Raw genomic sequence first — 15969 nt, forward strand, 5'->3', positions numbered from 1 at the left:
TTTAGTTTAATGTAATCAAAATTAGTCATTTTGAATTTTGTAATGTTCTCTAGTTCTTCTTTGGTCATAAATTCCCCCCTTCCCCAAAGATCTGACAGGTTAATTATCCCTTGCTCTCCTAATTTGTTTATAGTTTTACCCTCTGTGTCTAAATTTCATTCTTATCCTGATATAGGGTATAAGATGTTGATCTATGCTTAGTTTCTGCCATACTATTTTCCAGGAGTCAATAGGTTACTATAGTCATTGATTATTGTGTCTTCTTAACCAGTACCAAATGGTTTTGATAATTACTGCTTTATAATACAGTTTTAGGTCTAGTATGATGAAGCCACCATCCTTTAATTTTTTTTTCATCATTTCCCTTGATATTCTTGACTGATTTTCTAAATGAATTTAATTATTTTTTAAATCTATGAAATAATTTTTGGCAATTTGGTATGGCACTGAACAAGTAGATTGATTTAGGAATAATTATCATTTTTGTTATATTAGCTCAGCCTACCCATGTTATTTTTCCATTTGTCTAGATCTGACTTTGTTTGATTTTAAAGTGTTTTGTAATGTATTCATTTATTTCATTTAGTGTTTGTCTTGGCAGGTAGACTTCCAGATATTTTATACTGTCCACAATTATTTTAAACGGGGTTTTTCTTTCTATCTCTTGCTGCTGGGCTTTGTTGGTTATTTGTAGAAACACCAATAATTTATGTGGGTTTATTTTATATCTTGCAACTTTGCTAAAGTTGTTAATTATTTCAAGTAGTTTTTGAGTTGATTCTCTAGGATTGAGTTGATTCTCTAAATCCATTTTGTGTCCTTGACTTCTCTTCCAGGCCCACCTTGTAGCAGCCTTTGAGCAAAGCCTTGGGAATATGACAATCAGACTTCAGAGTTTGACCATGACGGCCGAACAGAAGGCAAGTATCGGAAAGAATATTACTTGGTTGTCCTTGTAAGGTATTAAGAAGGAAAGCTCTCAGTTGGTTTCCTTTAGATCATTTCATCATGTTAATTTAATTTAATTTAAGTCCCTGAAATTAGGGTCTACATGTCAACCTGGTGCTTACTTAGTAGAAAGGAAGTCTGATTTTATGGTAATATTCATTCTAGCCAAATGCTAAGTACATATGGCTAAGAGACACAAGGTCCACATAACCCTGTGCTTTTTCTTTTGTCTGGCTGTTTTATAAGCCCTAAAAAACCTCCACTGATCCGCTAGAATTGTCCCTCCTCGCCCCCCCACCCCTACCCCCCCAAAAAAAACAACAAACAAAAAAAGTCTTCCACTAAGCTATTCTTCCTCTCCAGGCATTTTCTCTGAAGTTGAATAATTGCTCCCCCGTGGTGAATAAGAATTTAGATTTATAAATCTTTTCCTTTGTTCTTCAGGATTCTGAACTGAATGAGTTAAGAAAAACAATTGAACTTCTAAAGAAGCAAAATGCTGCTGCCCAGGCTGCCATTAATGGAGTAATTAACACACCTGAGCTCAACTGCAAAGGTAAAGAAACAGAAACTATTTTTAGCAGAAGCATAATACCCAGGGGATAGCACCACTTGATAACATCTGATGCAACTTCCCTTCTGGAGATTACAGATATCTACATGAGATCAAACTTTTGGTTGAATCCAAGGTTCGTGAATGATAGCATTAAATTGAAAATATCTAACAAAAAATTATTCAATTTTTTCTTTCCACTGATGTTTTGTGCATCAAAGATAGAAAAAGCCATTTCTTTTACTTTTTTAAACAGTATTTTATTTTTTTAAGTACACGTAAAGATAGTTTTCAATATTCACCTTTATGAAACCTTATATTCCAAATTTTTCCCTCTTTTGCCCTTCCTCTTCCCCAAGGTAATAAGCAATCTAATACCAGTTAAATATGTGCAATTTTTCTAAATATTTCTATATTCCTCATGCTGCACAAGAAAAATCAGATCAAAAGAAAAAAAATGAGAAAAAATTTAAAAACAAGCAAGCAAACAATCACAATAAGAAAAAAAAAGTGAAAAACTATGTTTTGATCCACATTTAGTCTCCATGGTTTTCTCTCTGGCTGGAGATGGCATTTTCCATCACAAAGGACGTATGCTTATATTGGCAAAGTTTATTAAGTTTCTTCAATGCTAATTTTCCAGTTTATAACTCTACTAGAATAGCAAAAATATTTATATTTTCATACTGACATAAAATAGAATAAGAATTGTTTCTTCAGTTTATGCCGAAGAACTTATTTGTATAAAAATGCTGTATGTCTCATTGCATTTTCACATTGAAGTTTTGTGTGAGAGGCAGGGGAGAATAGCTTTTAGCAATGTTCAAAATAATCTCCTTTTAAAAGAAACCAAAAAAAAAATTGAAAAAGATCTATCTCCTCTTATCCCTTAGGCTCAGAGTTGCACTTTCTTTTCTTCCATAGGCAATGCTATAAAAATGCTAATAAAATGTGTGGTTGCTTCTAGGAAGTTTCTCCTTTTAAAAATGAAGCTGTTTTTAACCTGACTGGACTCAGAAAGCCAACAGTTATATAATGCAATGAATAGAGCATGGGACTTAAAATCAGGAAAGACTCATCTTCTTGAGTTCAGATTTGTTCTCAGACACTTATTAGCTATGCGACCTTGGACAAATCACTTAACCCTTTTTTGACTCAGTTTCCCCATCTATAAAATGAGCTGGAGAAGGAGATCATTCTAATGTCCTTACCAAGAAAACCCCAGATGGGGTCACAAATAGGTAGATGTGATGAAAAGAACTGAAAAACAAAAAATTCAGAAACCATTTTAGACAGTTTAAAATGCTTTGTTAGTTCATAGAATTGTGAGTTAATTACTTTAGAGCTGAATACGACCTTAGAAGTCATCTTGTTTGCCTCAGTTTATAAATGAGGAAGCTGGGGTCCAGAAAAACTAAGAGAATTTGGTTAAGATTACAGAGGGAATAAGTATCAGGACCAGATTCAAATTCAGGAATTCTTACAGACTTTAAATATAGACTTCTTTCCTCACTTTAAAGTAGGGATCATTGAATCATTTGATCAATTAGTTACCCTATTCCACTTTAAGTGATAAGATTACTAAGACCTGATACATTAATCAAGTTAGAGCATCTCAGCCAAATCATTCAGGGACATTAGACTAAGGACAGAAAAATCATTGAAAGCCATTGGCTGAATTGGAATCACATGGTATATGAAATTTGTTTGGATTGATGGGGAGACTTGATCTTTCTGGGTACAGAAAATTTGTTTGGCTCAATGGAAAGATTTTATCCTTGTTGGATCATCTATAAGATAGTGGGAAGTTCAGAATCCAGTGATTTGAGCCAATGGCGAGACTGGAGAATGAAATTCTTCTCTCTCCCAAGCCTTCCCAAAGTGACTCTCAGGGGCTTGGTTAGAACAGCTCTCTAGTTGCCAACTAGCTAAAATCTCTGAGATCTTAATTGGTCTGCTAGTTTATAGAAGATCCACAGGACATGATCTAGTCTCTCACCTGATTCAGACTTCCTGTGAATTATCATGCTAGTGCATCCAGTGACTTATAAAAGAATTTTAAGTACTTAGTCAAAAGTTTTTGAATGAGATGTATTTTCCACCTGGGATATAGCATCTTATCATTTATAACAGGAATATTTGATATATGACTTGTTCCATCCCACAGACATGGTTTAATTCCACATACAAGATGGAGGGCATCCTGAATGAGACAAAGATTATGAAAAGAGATTGAGCCAAAGTATTAAAATGATTTATTCAAAATATTTGACACCTTTTGGAAATGATTGATTTAACATGTTTTTGGCTATTTTCCCTCTTGTCACAAAGGTGAGTTTTGGATTTTGAATGAGGAGGTACAGCGTCACATCTCATTTTACTGAGCAAAGAGCACTTTTTCTAAGGTTCTATGTCTAGTTACTAATAAGAGCTGATTAAAAAAGAATCAGTTAATCATTCTAAATTAAGTGTCAGCAATACAAGAATATGTATATCTGACAACTAATTCCTGATGTCAAATTATTTATTAAGTCAGCCGTTTCTCTTTTTCCATACAGGCAATGGTACGTCACAGTCTACTGATCTTCGTATCCGAAGACAACACTCTTCAGATAGTGTCTCCAGCATCAATAGTGCTACCAGTCACTCTAGTGTGGGGAGCAACATAGAGAGTGATTCAAAGAAAAAGAAGAGGAAGAATTGGGTAAATACAATTTAGCAATATTGCTGAGAAACTCCCAAAGGGCAATATACTGAAAATGAGAAGACCTGGATTTGAACATTGCTGATTACTCTTGACAAGATCTTGAACAAGTCCTTTACCCTGTCTGTGCCTCAATTGTCTCACTTCCAAACTGAGGGTCTTGGACTTGATGATCTTTAAGGTCCTTTCCAGCTCTTAATTTATGATCCCATGAATAGATTCATAAGGATGAAATAAGAGATACTCTTTATCTCTTATTCAATTGGGATAAAATCTATACTGGTTCTTAACTAGACTTTTAATTATATGACGCAGAAAAAATAATTAGGTAACAAATTTTTACCTACCTAGTTGTTTCCTCAGGTCAGCGATGGGCTCAGTGTAATCATAGAGTTTAAGTAACCATTACCTTAGAATTTTTCTGTTCCATTAGATGTGAAATGCATACCCTTCCATTTCACAAATGTCCCATATTTCCTGTGTTGCATTGTGTGTAAGGTTCTGGATTCCAGAGCTAACATTTTCTTTGGTTTAGATCCCTCTTTCTTTGGATGGTGTTCACTCATATTAGTGGCCTATTTTTTTTTCATATTTACATTTTATTGGAGTGAAATTAGAGGTAAATAAGCCTTCCTTTTGAATGCCCCTAATATCCCTGCTGACAAAAGAAATATTTATATTTCTCAATGTAAAATGTTGTTTTCTGATCAATGAGTGTTACAAAAGAGAATGTGAACGGTCCTGTTATGAAATGACAAGTTTAATTAAATTGTCTCCCACTGTGGTATTAGTCAGGTTTTTATATCTTCAGAAGATGTACTTGAATTTTTTTTTTTTTTTACCATTACAGCAGTGCAATCAGTGATGATGACCCTACAAAGGACAATGTGTAACACTCACTTCCCCGCTCTTTTCCTGGGGGAGACACTTCAATCTTTCTCCTGTTCTCTTGATTCCATTGTTAGCACATTCAATGAGAATAGTTGTAACTATATAACTATAACTATTGCATAGTTATAACTGATAGAATTTTGAATGATTTTGACCTTCTTTCTTCTAAAAATAATGGGTGTCTTGTGTTCTTTTGAAACTGTCTCCATCTTCCAGATATAGGAGTAACATTGTCATGTTATCATCATGGTCTGCTTAATGTTCTAGAAATTGTTGTTCATCCCATACACTCCTCACTCATTTTACATTGTCCTGGATGGGTGGCAAGGTCTAATTAAATGGGAAAGAGGGTTAACTTTTTAGACATGATATATCTTTACTAGTTGCAAGCACTAAAAAACCCAATTCACTTATCCTAATTGTTAAATAACTTTAAAATAACAAATGGCTTTTAGGCAACCACTTTGTGAGTTGAGCATAACATGATTAATCTGTCAACAAATATTTGTCTACTATGCTAAATGCTTTGATTATTTATAAAAATCAAAAGGGACTTGAATTTTCTAAGAAGAACATTAAAAAAACAAATATATATATAAACATATATATACACACACATCCATATACATGCATATAGAGTTTTTAATAAATATATGTTATCTATTATTATGTATTATGGTTACATAATAATATGTAATTATATGTATATATGTATATATATATATAATATTTCCTCCTCCTTTGGTGACTAAGACCTAGGGTCTATTTAACTTAGAAGTAACTCTTAATTAAGCATCATATTGAGAGACTACAAGAGCATAGATATTATCAATTCATAGGCATCCAAAAACAATTTTGTCCCAAAATTTCAACATCCTTCTCCATGAATCTTTTATTTTAGAGAGAATTTCAGAGTCTCAGGTAAAAGGGATTGAGTTTTATTGTTTCCTGTCAACTCTTCAGAGCTTCCAGAAAACCATGAAATGACCACAAAGTAGGGAGCAGAAAGAAAGAGAAATATCAGACCTGGGGAAGCTTAATCTAATTCTGTAGCCTCTGGATGATGGAGTGATCAAAGTCTTTGTAGTCTAGGAGCCATTTTTCTGTCTTAGAATTTGAATTCAATCATACAAATATTTTGAACACCCACTGTGGCTATGTTAAATTCTTTTGAAAGAAAATGATTTTAGAAAAAGATAGTGACTCAAAAAAAAACATACAACAACAGAATAATTTAAAGATGAGAACATTAATCACTCTAGAATGGAAGTAATTTAGTGTTTTTGAGTAAACATAATATTGATGAAGGGCAAAAAGATGAAGGAGATAAAAGAGTAGCAAAATTCTGTTATTTCAATAATCATGCAAAAGATGTAAGAAACTTTCTATCAGTCAAGGAGAAATTGAAAGAATTTGGATCATATGGAGGCCAAAAGTTCTATTCCTTCTCTTCTCTAAGGGAGAGGGCCTCTGTATTCTCAATTGCTTATATTTTGGCCATGTCAGTTAGATTTAGCCGCTCTCTGTGTGGTGTTTATTGGTCATGTTATCTCTGAAAAGTCCAAAGCTTTCCCCATTCACTGGCTTTATCTGTTAAAAATTGTCTTTTTTCCTTCCCCTTCCCAATTTTTGCTTGCGCTTCCTCTGGCAGGTCAATGAGGTAAGCAAGACAAACTTTAAAACATCAAATACCAAGCTAACCCATCCATCCATATGACTAACCTCATTGGCATCCGTCACCGTGTCTAAGCATATCGCTTTGTTGCTGTTGTAACCTCATCATCCAAACATCCCTCTATCTGCTGAGCCACATCCCGTCTTGCTGTTTCTACCTGTAGATTCAAACAAAAGAGTAGACATGGAATGCTCTCCCTAGGTTGCGTCCTTTTAATAGTTTCTGATTCCTGCCTCTCCCCGAATGCCCTATTAAAAAGAAAAAGTCTTTGGTGACCTTTCTCCTTGGAAAGAGTGAGCCATTTGGTTGCCACTTGCCTTCAAAAGTCTGCATGTCTGTCTATCTGCCCTAGCAAACTATGGATGGACATTTCTTAGGATTCCTTCTATGCTTACCACTTTATCCTTTCAGTTACGCAGTTCCTTCAAGCAAGCTTTCGGGAAGAAGAAGTCCCCCAAGTCAGCTTCCTCCCATTCAGACATTGAGGAGATGACAGATTCTTCTTTGCCTTCCTCACCAAAGTTGCCACATAATGGTTCCACGGGCTCAACGCCACTGCTGAGGAATTCTCATTCAAACTCTCTGTAAGTTCAGTCTATAATTTTTAAATTTTTTGGAAGAAACGGCATGAAATTATCTTTGTTTCCTTGGGACAATGGTATAGTCAAAAACAATTGCAACTAGGAATATTGTTTTTATTATATGCTGTACTATTTTTACCAGTGAATCTTTAAAATTTTTCCAGGGAATACCACTTCATTGGAAGATGATGTTTGAAAATTCTTTTTTGACCTAATATATTAGAGTAGTGACACTAGATTGAAAATCCAGACTTGAGTTCAAATCCCAGCTTCTTGCTGCCTAGCTGAATAATTTTAGACAAATCATAAAATCTTTCTTTGCCTCAGTTTCCTCATCTATTAACTGGGAATAATAATACTTGCCCTATCATGCTATTATGCCCCAACATATCATTGGGTTATATTAGGATCAAATATGATAATTCAGAAAAACACAAAGTACTCATTGTTCAGTTTGCTTAGCTAGCTTTTTTTTTTTTGTTACAAAGGATAAATAAGGACAGAGAAGAATCATAGAAATGACTGTTGTAAAAAGCAAAGGCGACCATAAAATTTTTTATTTGAGCCACAAAAACAAAAAGTACAAAGCATGAACTGAAAGTAAAGTAATGTTAGGATTAGAACTCTGATTATTAAATATTACTTACTCATGTGGCCTGGAGGTCTTGTTCAGTGAGATTACTCATTCTTAAAGAGAACTTGAACTGCTTTTTAAAATTTTTCTTGACATCTCATCAGAATAATGGTGACTTACCAAGGTATTAGAAAACAGAGTTTTAAAAAGCATTCAAATCAGGCTAATGAACTTTGAAACCCTCCCTTCCAAAATCCAGTTCTAATACAACAAACATTCATTAAGTACCTACTACATAAAAGACGCTGTTCTTGCACTGGGGATAGAAACACAAGGAAGAAAAATAATCCCCATCTACAGATTGTTTACATTTTCCTGAATAACACCATGCAAAAACAAATAAATTAATAAAAATAATATTTGAGAAAAGAGAACATGGAAAAAGAAGGCTATTCCAAAGGAAATGGCACCTAGGCTAAGCCGTAAGGAAGCTAAGGATTTCAAGATATTTAAGAAATACATTGAAAAATCAAGGGGAGCAACGCACATGAAAACAAAGAAAGCAGGAAAGAGAGTGACAAATTGGGAGAACAGCTGCTGGCCCCTTAAGTTAGAATGTAGACTACACAAAAAAGAGATATAACATTTGCCTAGAAAGATAGACAGAGGCCACATTTCAATGGCTGTAAATGATAGAGGTTGTAGGATGAAATCCTCCTTCAGAGGAAATCTGAAGGCAGTATGGAGCCAGTAAAGATGTTTGAGCAGGGGAATGACATTATAGGACATGTGTCATAGGGAGATTATTTTGGTAGTTACATATATATTGGATATAAGAGGAAAAAGACTAGAAACAGAGATATTTAGGAAGCTACTCTAATAATCCAGGTGAAAGTTGAAGAGAACTTGAAGCAAAGTGATGGTCGTGAGAATGAAAAAAAGTTGTAGAGATAAAGGTAGAATTGGCAAGAATTCATAAGAGAGATAAAACAAACAAAAAAGAAATTAAAGGGATAAGGGGAAAGGAAGAATAGGAGATGAATCTGGGTGACTGAAAAATTAAACACTGTTAAAGAAAGAGGGAAGGGAGTTTGGAAGAAGAATGGGCTAAAGGGAAATTTTATCATTTCTTTTTCCTTTTTTGTGGTTTTTAGTGGCAATTTTTATAGTAAGAAAATGCTTCAATGGCTTGTGCAAAGTGGAGGTTCAAGACAATGGACTAAATAGAGAATTTTGTTTTGAAAGTATGACACCTTATTTATTCTCATAAAATGATCAGTAGAATGGGGTAAGAAGGCTGGATTTGGATCTGACTTTACAGTTTTGTGCCTGTGAGAATCAGAAAGTCACTTCCTTTTTTGGGGGGGGAACTCATTTTCATCTAAAAGAAGGGGATTAGAGTAAATAATCTCTGTTGTCTCCTCCAGTTCTAAATCTGCTATCTTCTAACTTTAAAAAATTATTAGTATCTTTTTTGTTTTTAAACCATCTACATTTCCCAATATATCCTCCTCTCCTTTACCACAGAGAAATTATCACAAAGAATTAAAATGAGGAAAAATTCAGGAAAGCCAGCCAATATATCAAAAAAAAATCACAGTGCACAATTATTCCATACCATAAATCTCTCACCTTTACAACAAAACAAAGAGAACTTGTCTTCTCATGTTACCTCTTTAGAGCCAAGTTTGTTCATTATAATTCACCATTGTGTTTTTTGGTTGTTATTTTTCCCCTTTTCATTTTTGAAATCATTTTGTAAATTGTTTTCCTAGTTATTTTTCCTTTACTTTGCATCTGTTTATACAAGTCTTTCCATGCTTCTCAGTATCCATAATTTTTGTCATTCTTACAGCCCAAAGATCCACTCAGTGTGTTATATTAGGTATCACAATTTATTTAAGCATTCCCGAACCCATAGGCATCTACTTTTGATCTTATCACTATATAATGTCTCATGTTGTTTTCATTTTAGATACAGATATATTATTTCCCTACTTGAATTCTAGGTTCCTTTAAAAGTAGAAATCTTATTTTTTTTACTTTCATACTTGATATGATACCTGGTTAAAGCCCTGCACTTAGATTCTTAGCAAACATCTGAAGTCAAGTCACATCAACAAATATTTACTAAGTTTCTGTTATGTCCCAGGTACAGTGCTAAGCTCTGGAGGAAGAGAGGGAATGAATACTTGTTGATTAGTTGATCTGAATGTCTAGAAAATGGGGAAATAATAACTTTGTTGATAGGATAATACACTGAAAACATTCAGATGCTTCCAATTAACAGGCTGAAGTTTGTAAATCCGTCCCTAATATAGAGTTGACAAGTTGTCACTATTCACACATTCATTTAGCAGAAATTTAGTTAATTGGTGTTGTATTCAGGATTCTGTATTGAGAATCTTAGAGGGAAAGAATTAGATAACAGAACTCCACCCAGAGTAGCACACTATCTAGCTGGGATCTTGATACATACACAGAGCAGCTAGAGACTATAAGAAAGAATTCTTTTTCAAAAACCACTTTCCCCATTGGGATTGGACGAGGTTGGCAAAGCCCTTTTCTGACATTCCACAGTGTCCGTAGAATCTGGAGATGTTTGTCTTTGGTCTAATTTTCCAAAGGCTGGGTGCGTAGCAAATGCTCATTTCTAACATTGAAAGGTTTGTAAGAACGTGAAAAATAAAGAAATTCAAGGGAGTTCAGGGATGAAACCAAAGAAAGGAAATCAGGGGCTGTGACAGGAAAACACCCACTTTCTTGGCAAGGAAGGAATGCCAACTGTGGGAAGGTAAAAGTGAATCCCCACCCTTGAGAGGCCATAACTTCAAAACATAACATTAAAAAATGGGTTGGAATGAATAAAGTGACACTAGTTAGAGAAAGAAACTATGACTTAAGAAGCCTTAAAACTTGGTTAAAATTGATGGCAAACTTTTTTTCTTAAACCATACATTGGAAATCTTTCTTATAGTTCTTTATGTTAGTGAATCAGCCTCTTCATGGGGTTGGTCAGGATAACTTTACTCCCCCCACTCTTCCTCTAGAATTTAGCACAGTGCCTGGCGCTCTGTAAGAACTTTATAAGTATTTATTGATGTGACTTGATTTCATATGTTTGCAGGTGAGGAGAGATATTTTGTTTCTCTTCCAGGTTTTTGTTCATCGTTTATCCAAGAGCTGCCAGTGTAGTGCTTTTATGTGTTAAACATTGAATTGTACATATTCCCTGGTGATGTTGATTGGAATTTTGTATTGACTAAAGGTAAAAAAAAAATTTGCACTGAATTAGAGAGCAATTAAATGCCTTATTGGTTATGACTTTGATGGCAAAGCAAATCAGTTAAAATAAGGACTAAAACAAGCTTTGTCAACAATATACTGGAGCTTTGATGATCTAATTGTCACAGACTAGAGTGGGGATTCTAAAACTAGAGTCTGTGAATTTTTGTTTTTAATATTTGATAGCTGTATTTCAGTATTTTGCAGTTGTTTTCAATCATGTCAGTCTCTTCATGACCCCATTTGGGGTTTTCTTGGCAAAGATACGGGATTGGCTTGCCATTTCTTTCTCCAGTTCATTTTACAATTGACTTGCCCAGAATCATCCAATCTAGTAAATGTCTGAGATTAGATTTGAACTCAGGAAGATGAATCTTCCTCATTGCAGGTTTAGCACTCTATCCATTGCACATCTAACTGCTCTCAATATAATTAGCTCCTTTTCAGTCCTATGCATTTTATTTCATAAATTTATTCTGAGAAGGCTTCCTTTGGCTTTATCAGACTACCAAAGGAATCCATGACACAGAAAAGGTTAAAGCCCTTGGCTAGAGTATCACAAGGGAGTGCTTACATGTTGGATTCAGTCAGCAATGCTCTCTCTGTTCCAGGCACTATGCTGAGTACTGAGGACCCAAAAACAAGAGTGGCAGAGGGCACTGGGTAGTTTCCTGCTAATGGGGGGAATTCCAAAACATGCACATAATGAGATATATATAAGATATATAGAGAACAGACAAAAGTGACCTGGAAGGGGGAAGCATTAGCAGCTGTAGGCAACAGGCAAGACCTTCTGCAGAAGGTGGGATTGGAGCTGCATTTTGAAGGAAGCTGGGGAAGTCAGTAGTCAGAGGTGAGAAGGGAGAGCCAGTGACAAGATGTGGAGTTGGGAAAGCAGTGTCCTGTTTGAAGAACAAGGGGGCTGATATCACTAGCATGTATAAATAGAACTGAGGTGTAAGAAAATGAGAAAAGTAGAACGGGGCCATGATTGTGATGAGCTTCAAATGCCAAATAGCTCTAATTAAGTCAGGAAAGTGATTATCCCCCAAAAGGAAACAGTTTGTACAATATTTCCCTGCAAACATCCCAAACTAAATAAGCTTGACTATAGTTGAACCTTAGCGTACCTAACCATAGTTTGAAAATTGTATGTGGCTTTGTGAGGGGGAAAAAGTTTACTTTAATTATAAATATCTACCTTTGTCACCATGAATTTTTTTGTTTTTATTCAATTCAATAAACATTAGATAAATGCTTAATATTCCATAGTTTTGATTTTGATATACTCTTACCTCTTGGAAGAGCAATAATTCTGAAGTCAGGAAAATTTGGGTTCAAATTCTGCTTCTAATGCTCTCTACCTAGATGAACTCTAGCAACCCTCTTGAACCCCTGTTCCTATATCCACAAAAATGAGGGGATTCAAATATATAAATGGTCTCTGAAGTCTCTTCCAACTTTTTTAGATCAAGACTCTTATGGATCATCATCTCACCATTATATTATGCCTTAAATCTTACAAAGTAATTTCCTCACAAGTTTAGGTTGCATAAGTATTATTACTATCATCATCATCATTATTACTATTATTATTATTATAGGAGACTGAGAATCAGAGTGGGGCATAGATTGCTCATGGTAACCCACTTAGTACTAGAACTTTGACTCTACATCCAATATGTTCTTCACCCTATATTAGACAGAAATAGATAGTTAAACCTTAAATAGGCTGATATTTGTAGAGTTTCTCATAAAATAAAAGCCTTGCTTCAAATATCAAATGCTTTTATATATATAAAATATTGGTGTGCCACCTTTTAAATTCTATATTTCAAAAAGTAGTTTAGATTCAGAGTTGAGAAAATAACAGAATGTGGCTGTTCTGCAGTTAACTTTTTCTTCTCTTTCTGCCTTCCTCCCAAATATCATCATATCTCTTTTGACAATTTTATAAATGCTTTTCCTTTGGCAATTAAAAAATCCACCACCCTCCCCTAGTTATGCAGGTCAGGTTTTTCTTGGCCACAAACCCAGTATACAGTACTTTGAAAGCCAACTTGCTGGATTATTTTTGTAGCAGCCACATGCTTAACGTCTCTCTCATAGATAATCAACTTCAGCTTTGTAACTTTGCTGAACTCAAGTTTCTTCTGTCTTCACTCCAAGAAACAGCAAAGCTTGCTGCTTTGGGTTCCCCTCCACTCCTGTGATCATTAAAACTCACAAAGCTATTTTTTTTAGCAATTGAAATCTTCACTTTTTTTATTTTCAAAATACATGCAAAGATAGTTTTTAATACTCACCCTTGTTGTGTTCCAAATTTCTCCCCTTCCTTCCCCCCACTCCCTCTCCAGACAAGCAATCCAATATGTGTCAAACACGTAAAATTCTTCCATATATATTACCACATTTATCATGCTGCACAAGAAAAAACAGGCAAAAAAGGAGGAAAAATGAGAAAAAAAGCAAACAAAGAACAACAAAAAAGTTCACCATTTTTTATGATCCTATATTCTGCTGCCATGTCAGGAGTCCGTCTGTAGGCATATCTATTTATGGGTGAACAGATAATCAGTGAGTCAAAAAACCTTTATTAAGCACTTGCTATATTCTCTGATTTTGTGATACAAAGACAAACATGAAGTAATCCTTGACTTGAAGGATTATGGAGAAAATCAATATATACTTCCATTGAGGGAATCAATAGAGAGATAAATAAGCACATACAGAAAATATACAAAATTAATATGAAGTAATTTTGGGAAGCAGAATACTTGCCAGGGGCTACAGGGATTAGAAAAGGGTTCATGTAGTAGATAATATGTGGTACCCATTCTCTCTTAAATGCCATAGGTTCCATTTGTACTAGTAAACTACTTATCCTACAAATAAGACAGTTTTCTCTCCCTCTCCCTCTTCCTCTGTGAGTGACCCAAGTTCTAAATACCCAGTTTTGTCATAATGCTACTCTTTTTTTAAAACTACCTAATTATCTTTATTTTTTTTCATCTTTAAATCATATTCCATTCATTCCCCAATTCCATGTAAAGACAATTTTAGCATTCATTTTTTAAAAATTTTGACTTTCAAATTTCTTCTCTCCTCTCATCTCCCTCCACCCTGAGACAGGAAACAATTTGATATAGATTATACATGTATAATAATATAAAACATATTTCCATATCATGTTAAAAGAAGATATAACCAAAAGAAAAAAAATATTTAAAAAGTGAAAAATAATACACTTTGATCTGCATTTCAGACTACCAAAAATTCTTTCTCTGGATGTAGACAGCATTTTTCATCAGAACTCCTTTGGAATTGTCTTAATATCATTATTATTCCCAGTTAAACATTGTATAAAACTGCTCTTACTGTATACACTGTTCTCCTGGCTCTATTCACTTTGCATCGGTTTGTATAAATCTTTCCAAGTTTTTCAGACATAATCTTGCTCATCATTTCTTATAACACAATAGTATTCTCTTGCAATCATATACAACAATTTTTTTTAGCTATCCCTAGTTTTCATGATAATAGACTCCCATGATCATTGACAGGTCAGATTCACAGAGAATGGGTGACTACTACTCCTATCTGAGCTCTAAGGAACAAGAGTTCTAAGAAGTCATATGTTTTCAAATAATATCAGTCATGAGCCCCCATCCAATGTGCTCCCCATTAATAGACAATCAGATTAGTATCTTTTAGAAAGAGATATTTACTAATGAGGTATAGTGAGACCAACTGGTGCAAAAACATTTCCCTGAGAGTCTGAGAACATTCTCACCCCAGTATATAAAGAGTCCAGGGAAAAGGGGGCTCCAGCTTAGAAGAAATAACCACCTCACAGCTCCTGGTTAGATGAAAATTCTTTTCTACCTTCATGAATTCTTTATGATGTTTCCCACAGGCTCGAAATTTGGTACCATTGTAGAGTCCATAATACTACTTCTCTCTGCCCTGCAAATGTCACATTTCCTAAAATTGACTTTTCTTAATGTGTCATTTGCTGATTGGGCCACTGCTGCACCAACTCCCAGGGGAGGTTTAAATCTTCTGACCTTTTTCAAAATTTAAAAAGTTTTGGGGATGGGAATATGATCCTACACTTAGGATCACTTCCTTCCCCATATCCTTACTACCTTCTAGAATAGGATAATAGATAAAGGATCTGCTTCTCAAGATATTCCTAAAACTTGACTATCTTTCTCTTCAGAGCCTTTCTTTAAAATAGACTCAAAGGTGTGAATAATTCTTCCCATCAATCCCAAAACATTTTCTGTATGTCATAAATTGATTATTCCCAAGTGGCTGAATCTCTTCATTCTCCCCAAATTGATTAAAGTCTTGATCAGATTCTATAACTCAGTCATTCTCAACTGAAAAAGGAAAAAATTCCTAGTGGTTAGATCTATGTGCTTGAAATTAGGAAGATCTGAATTCAAATCAGATTTCAGACACTACTAGCCAGGTGATCCAGGGAAAGTCACTAAAATTGATTCAATTTCCTTAACTGTAAAACAGGAGATAATAATAGCACCTATCTTCCAGAGTTATTGTGAGGAACAAATGAAATATTTCTAAAAAAAACTAAACAAAATACTTATCACTTGAATCTGGCACACAGTATGTTCTATATAAAAACTTATCTTTTTCTTTCCCCTTTCTTTTCCCCTTAAAAAGAATTTCAGAGTAGAGCATCTTGTTCATCACATTAGGGTTGAAGGAAGAGCTTTGGTGGGTGTGACTTAT

The 15969-nt window shown here is 34.6% G+C and overlaps 1 protein-coding gene across 2 annotated transcripts in view; it reads left to right on the forward strand.

Moving 5' to 3' along the window:
- NAV2 (neuron navigator 2) overlaps positions 1-15969 on the forward strand; it is a 442768-nt gene that overhangs the window by 395528 nt on the left and 31271 nt on the right. For both annotated transcript variants that reach the window (XM_051965599.1, XM_051965600.1), the window contains 4 exons: positions 837-920; positions 1393-1504; positions 4060-4205; positions 7183-7355. In XM_051965599.1, coding sequence (XP_051821559.1) covers positions 837-920; positions 1393-1504; positions 4060-4205; positions 7183-7355 — 515 coding nt within the window. The remainder of the gene's footprint in view (positions 1-836; positions 921-1392; positions 1505-4059; positions 4206-7182; positions 7356-15969) is intronic.

This window comes from Antechinus flavipes, chromosome 6, assembly GCF_016432865.1.
Source record: "Antechinus flavipes isolate AdamAnt ecotype Samford, QLD, Australia chromosome 6, AdamAnt_v2, whole genome shotgun sequence".
Lineage (NCBI taxonomy): Eukaryota > Metazoa > Chordata > Mammalia > Dasyuromorphia > Dasyuridae > Antechinus > Antechinus flavipes.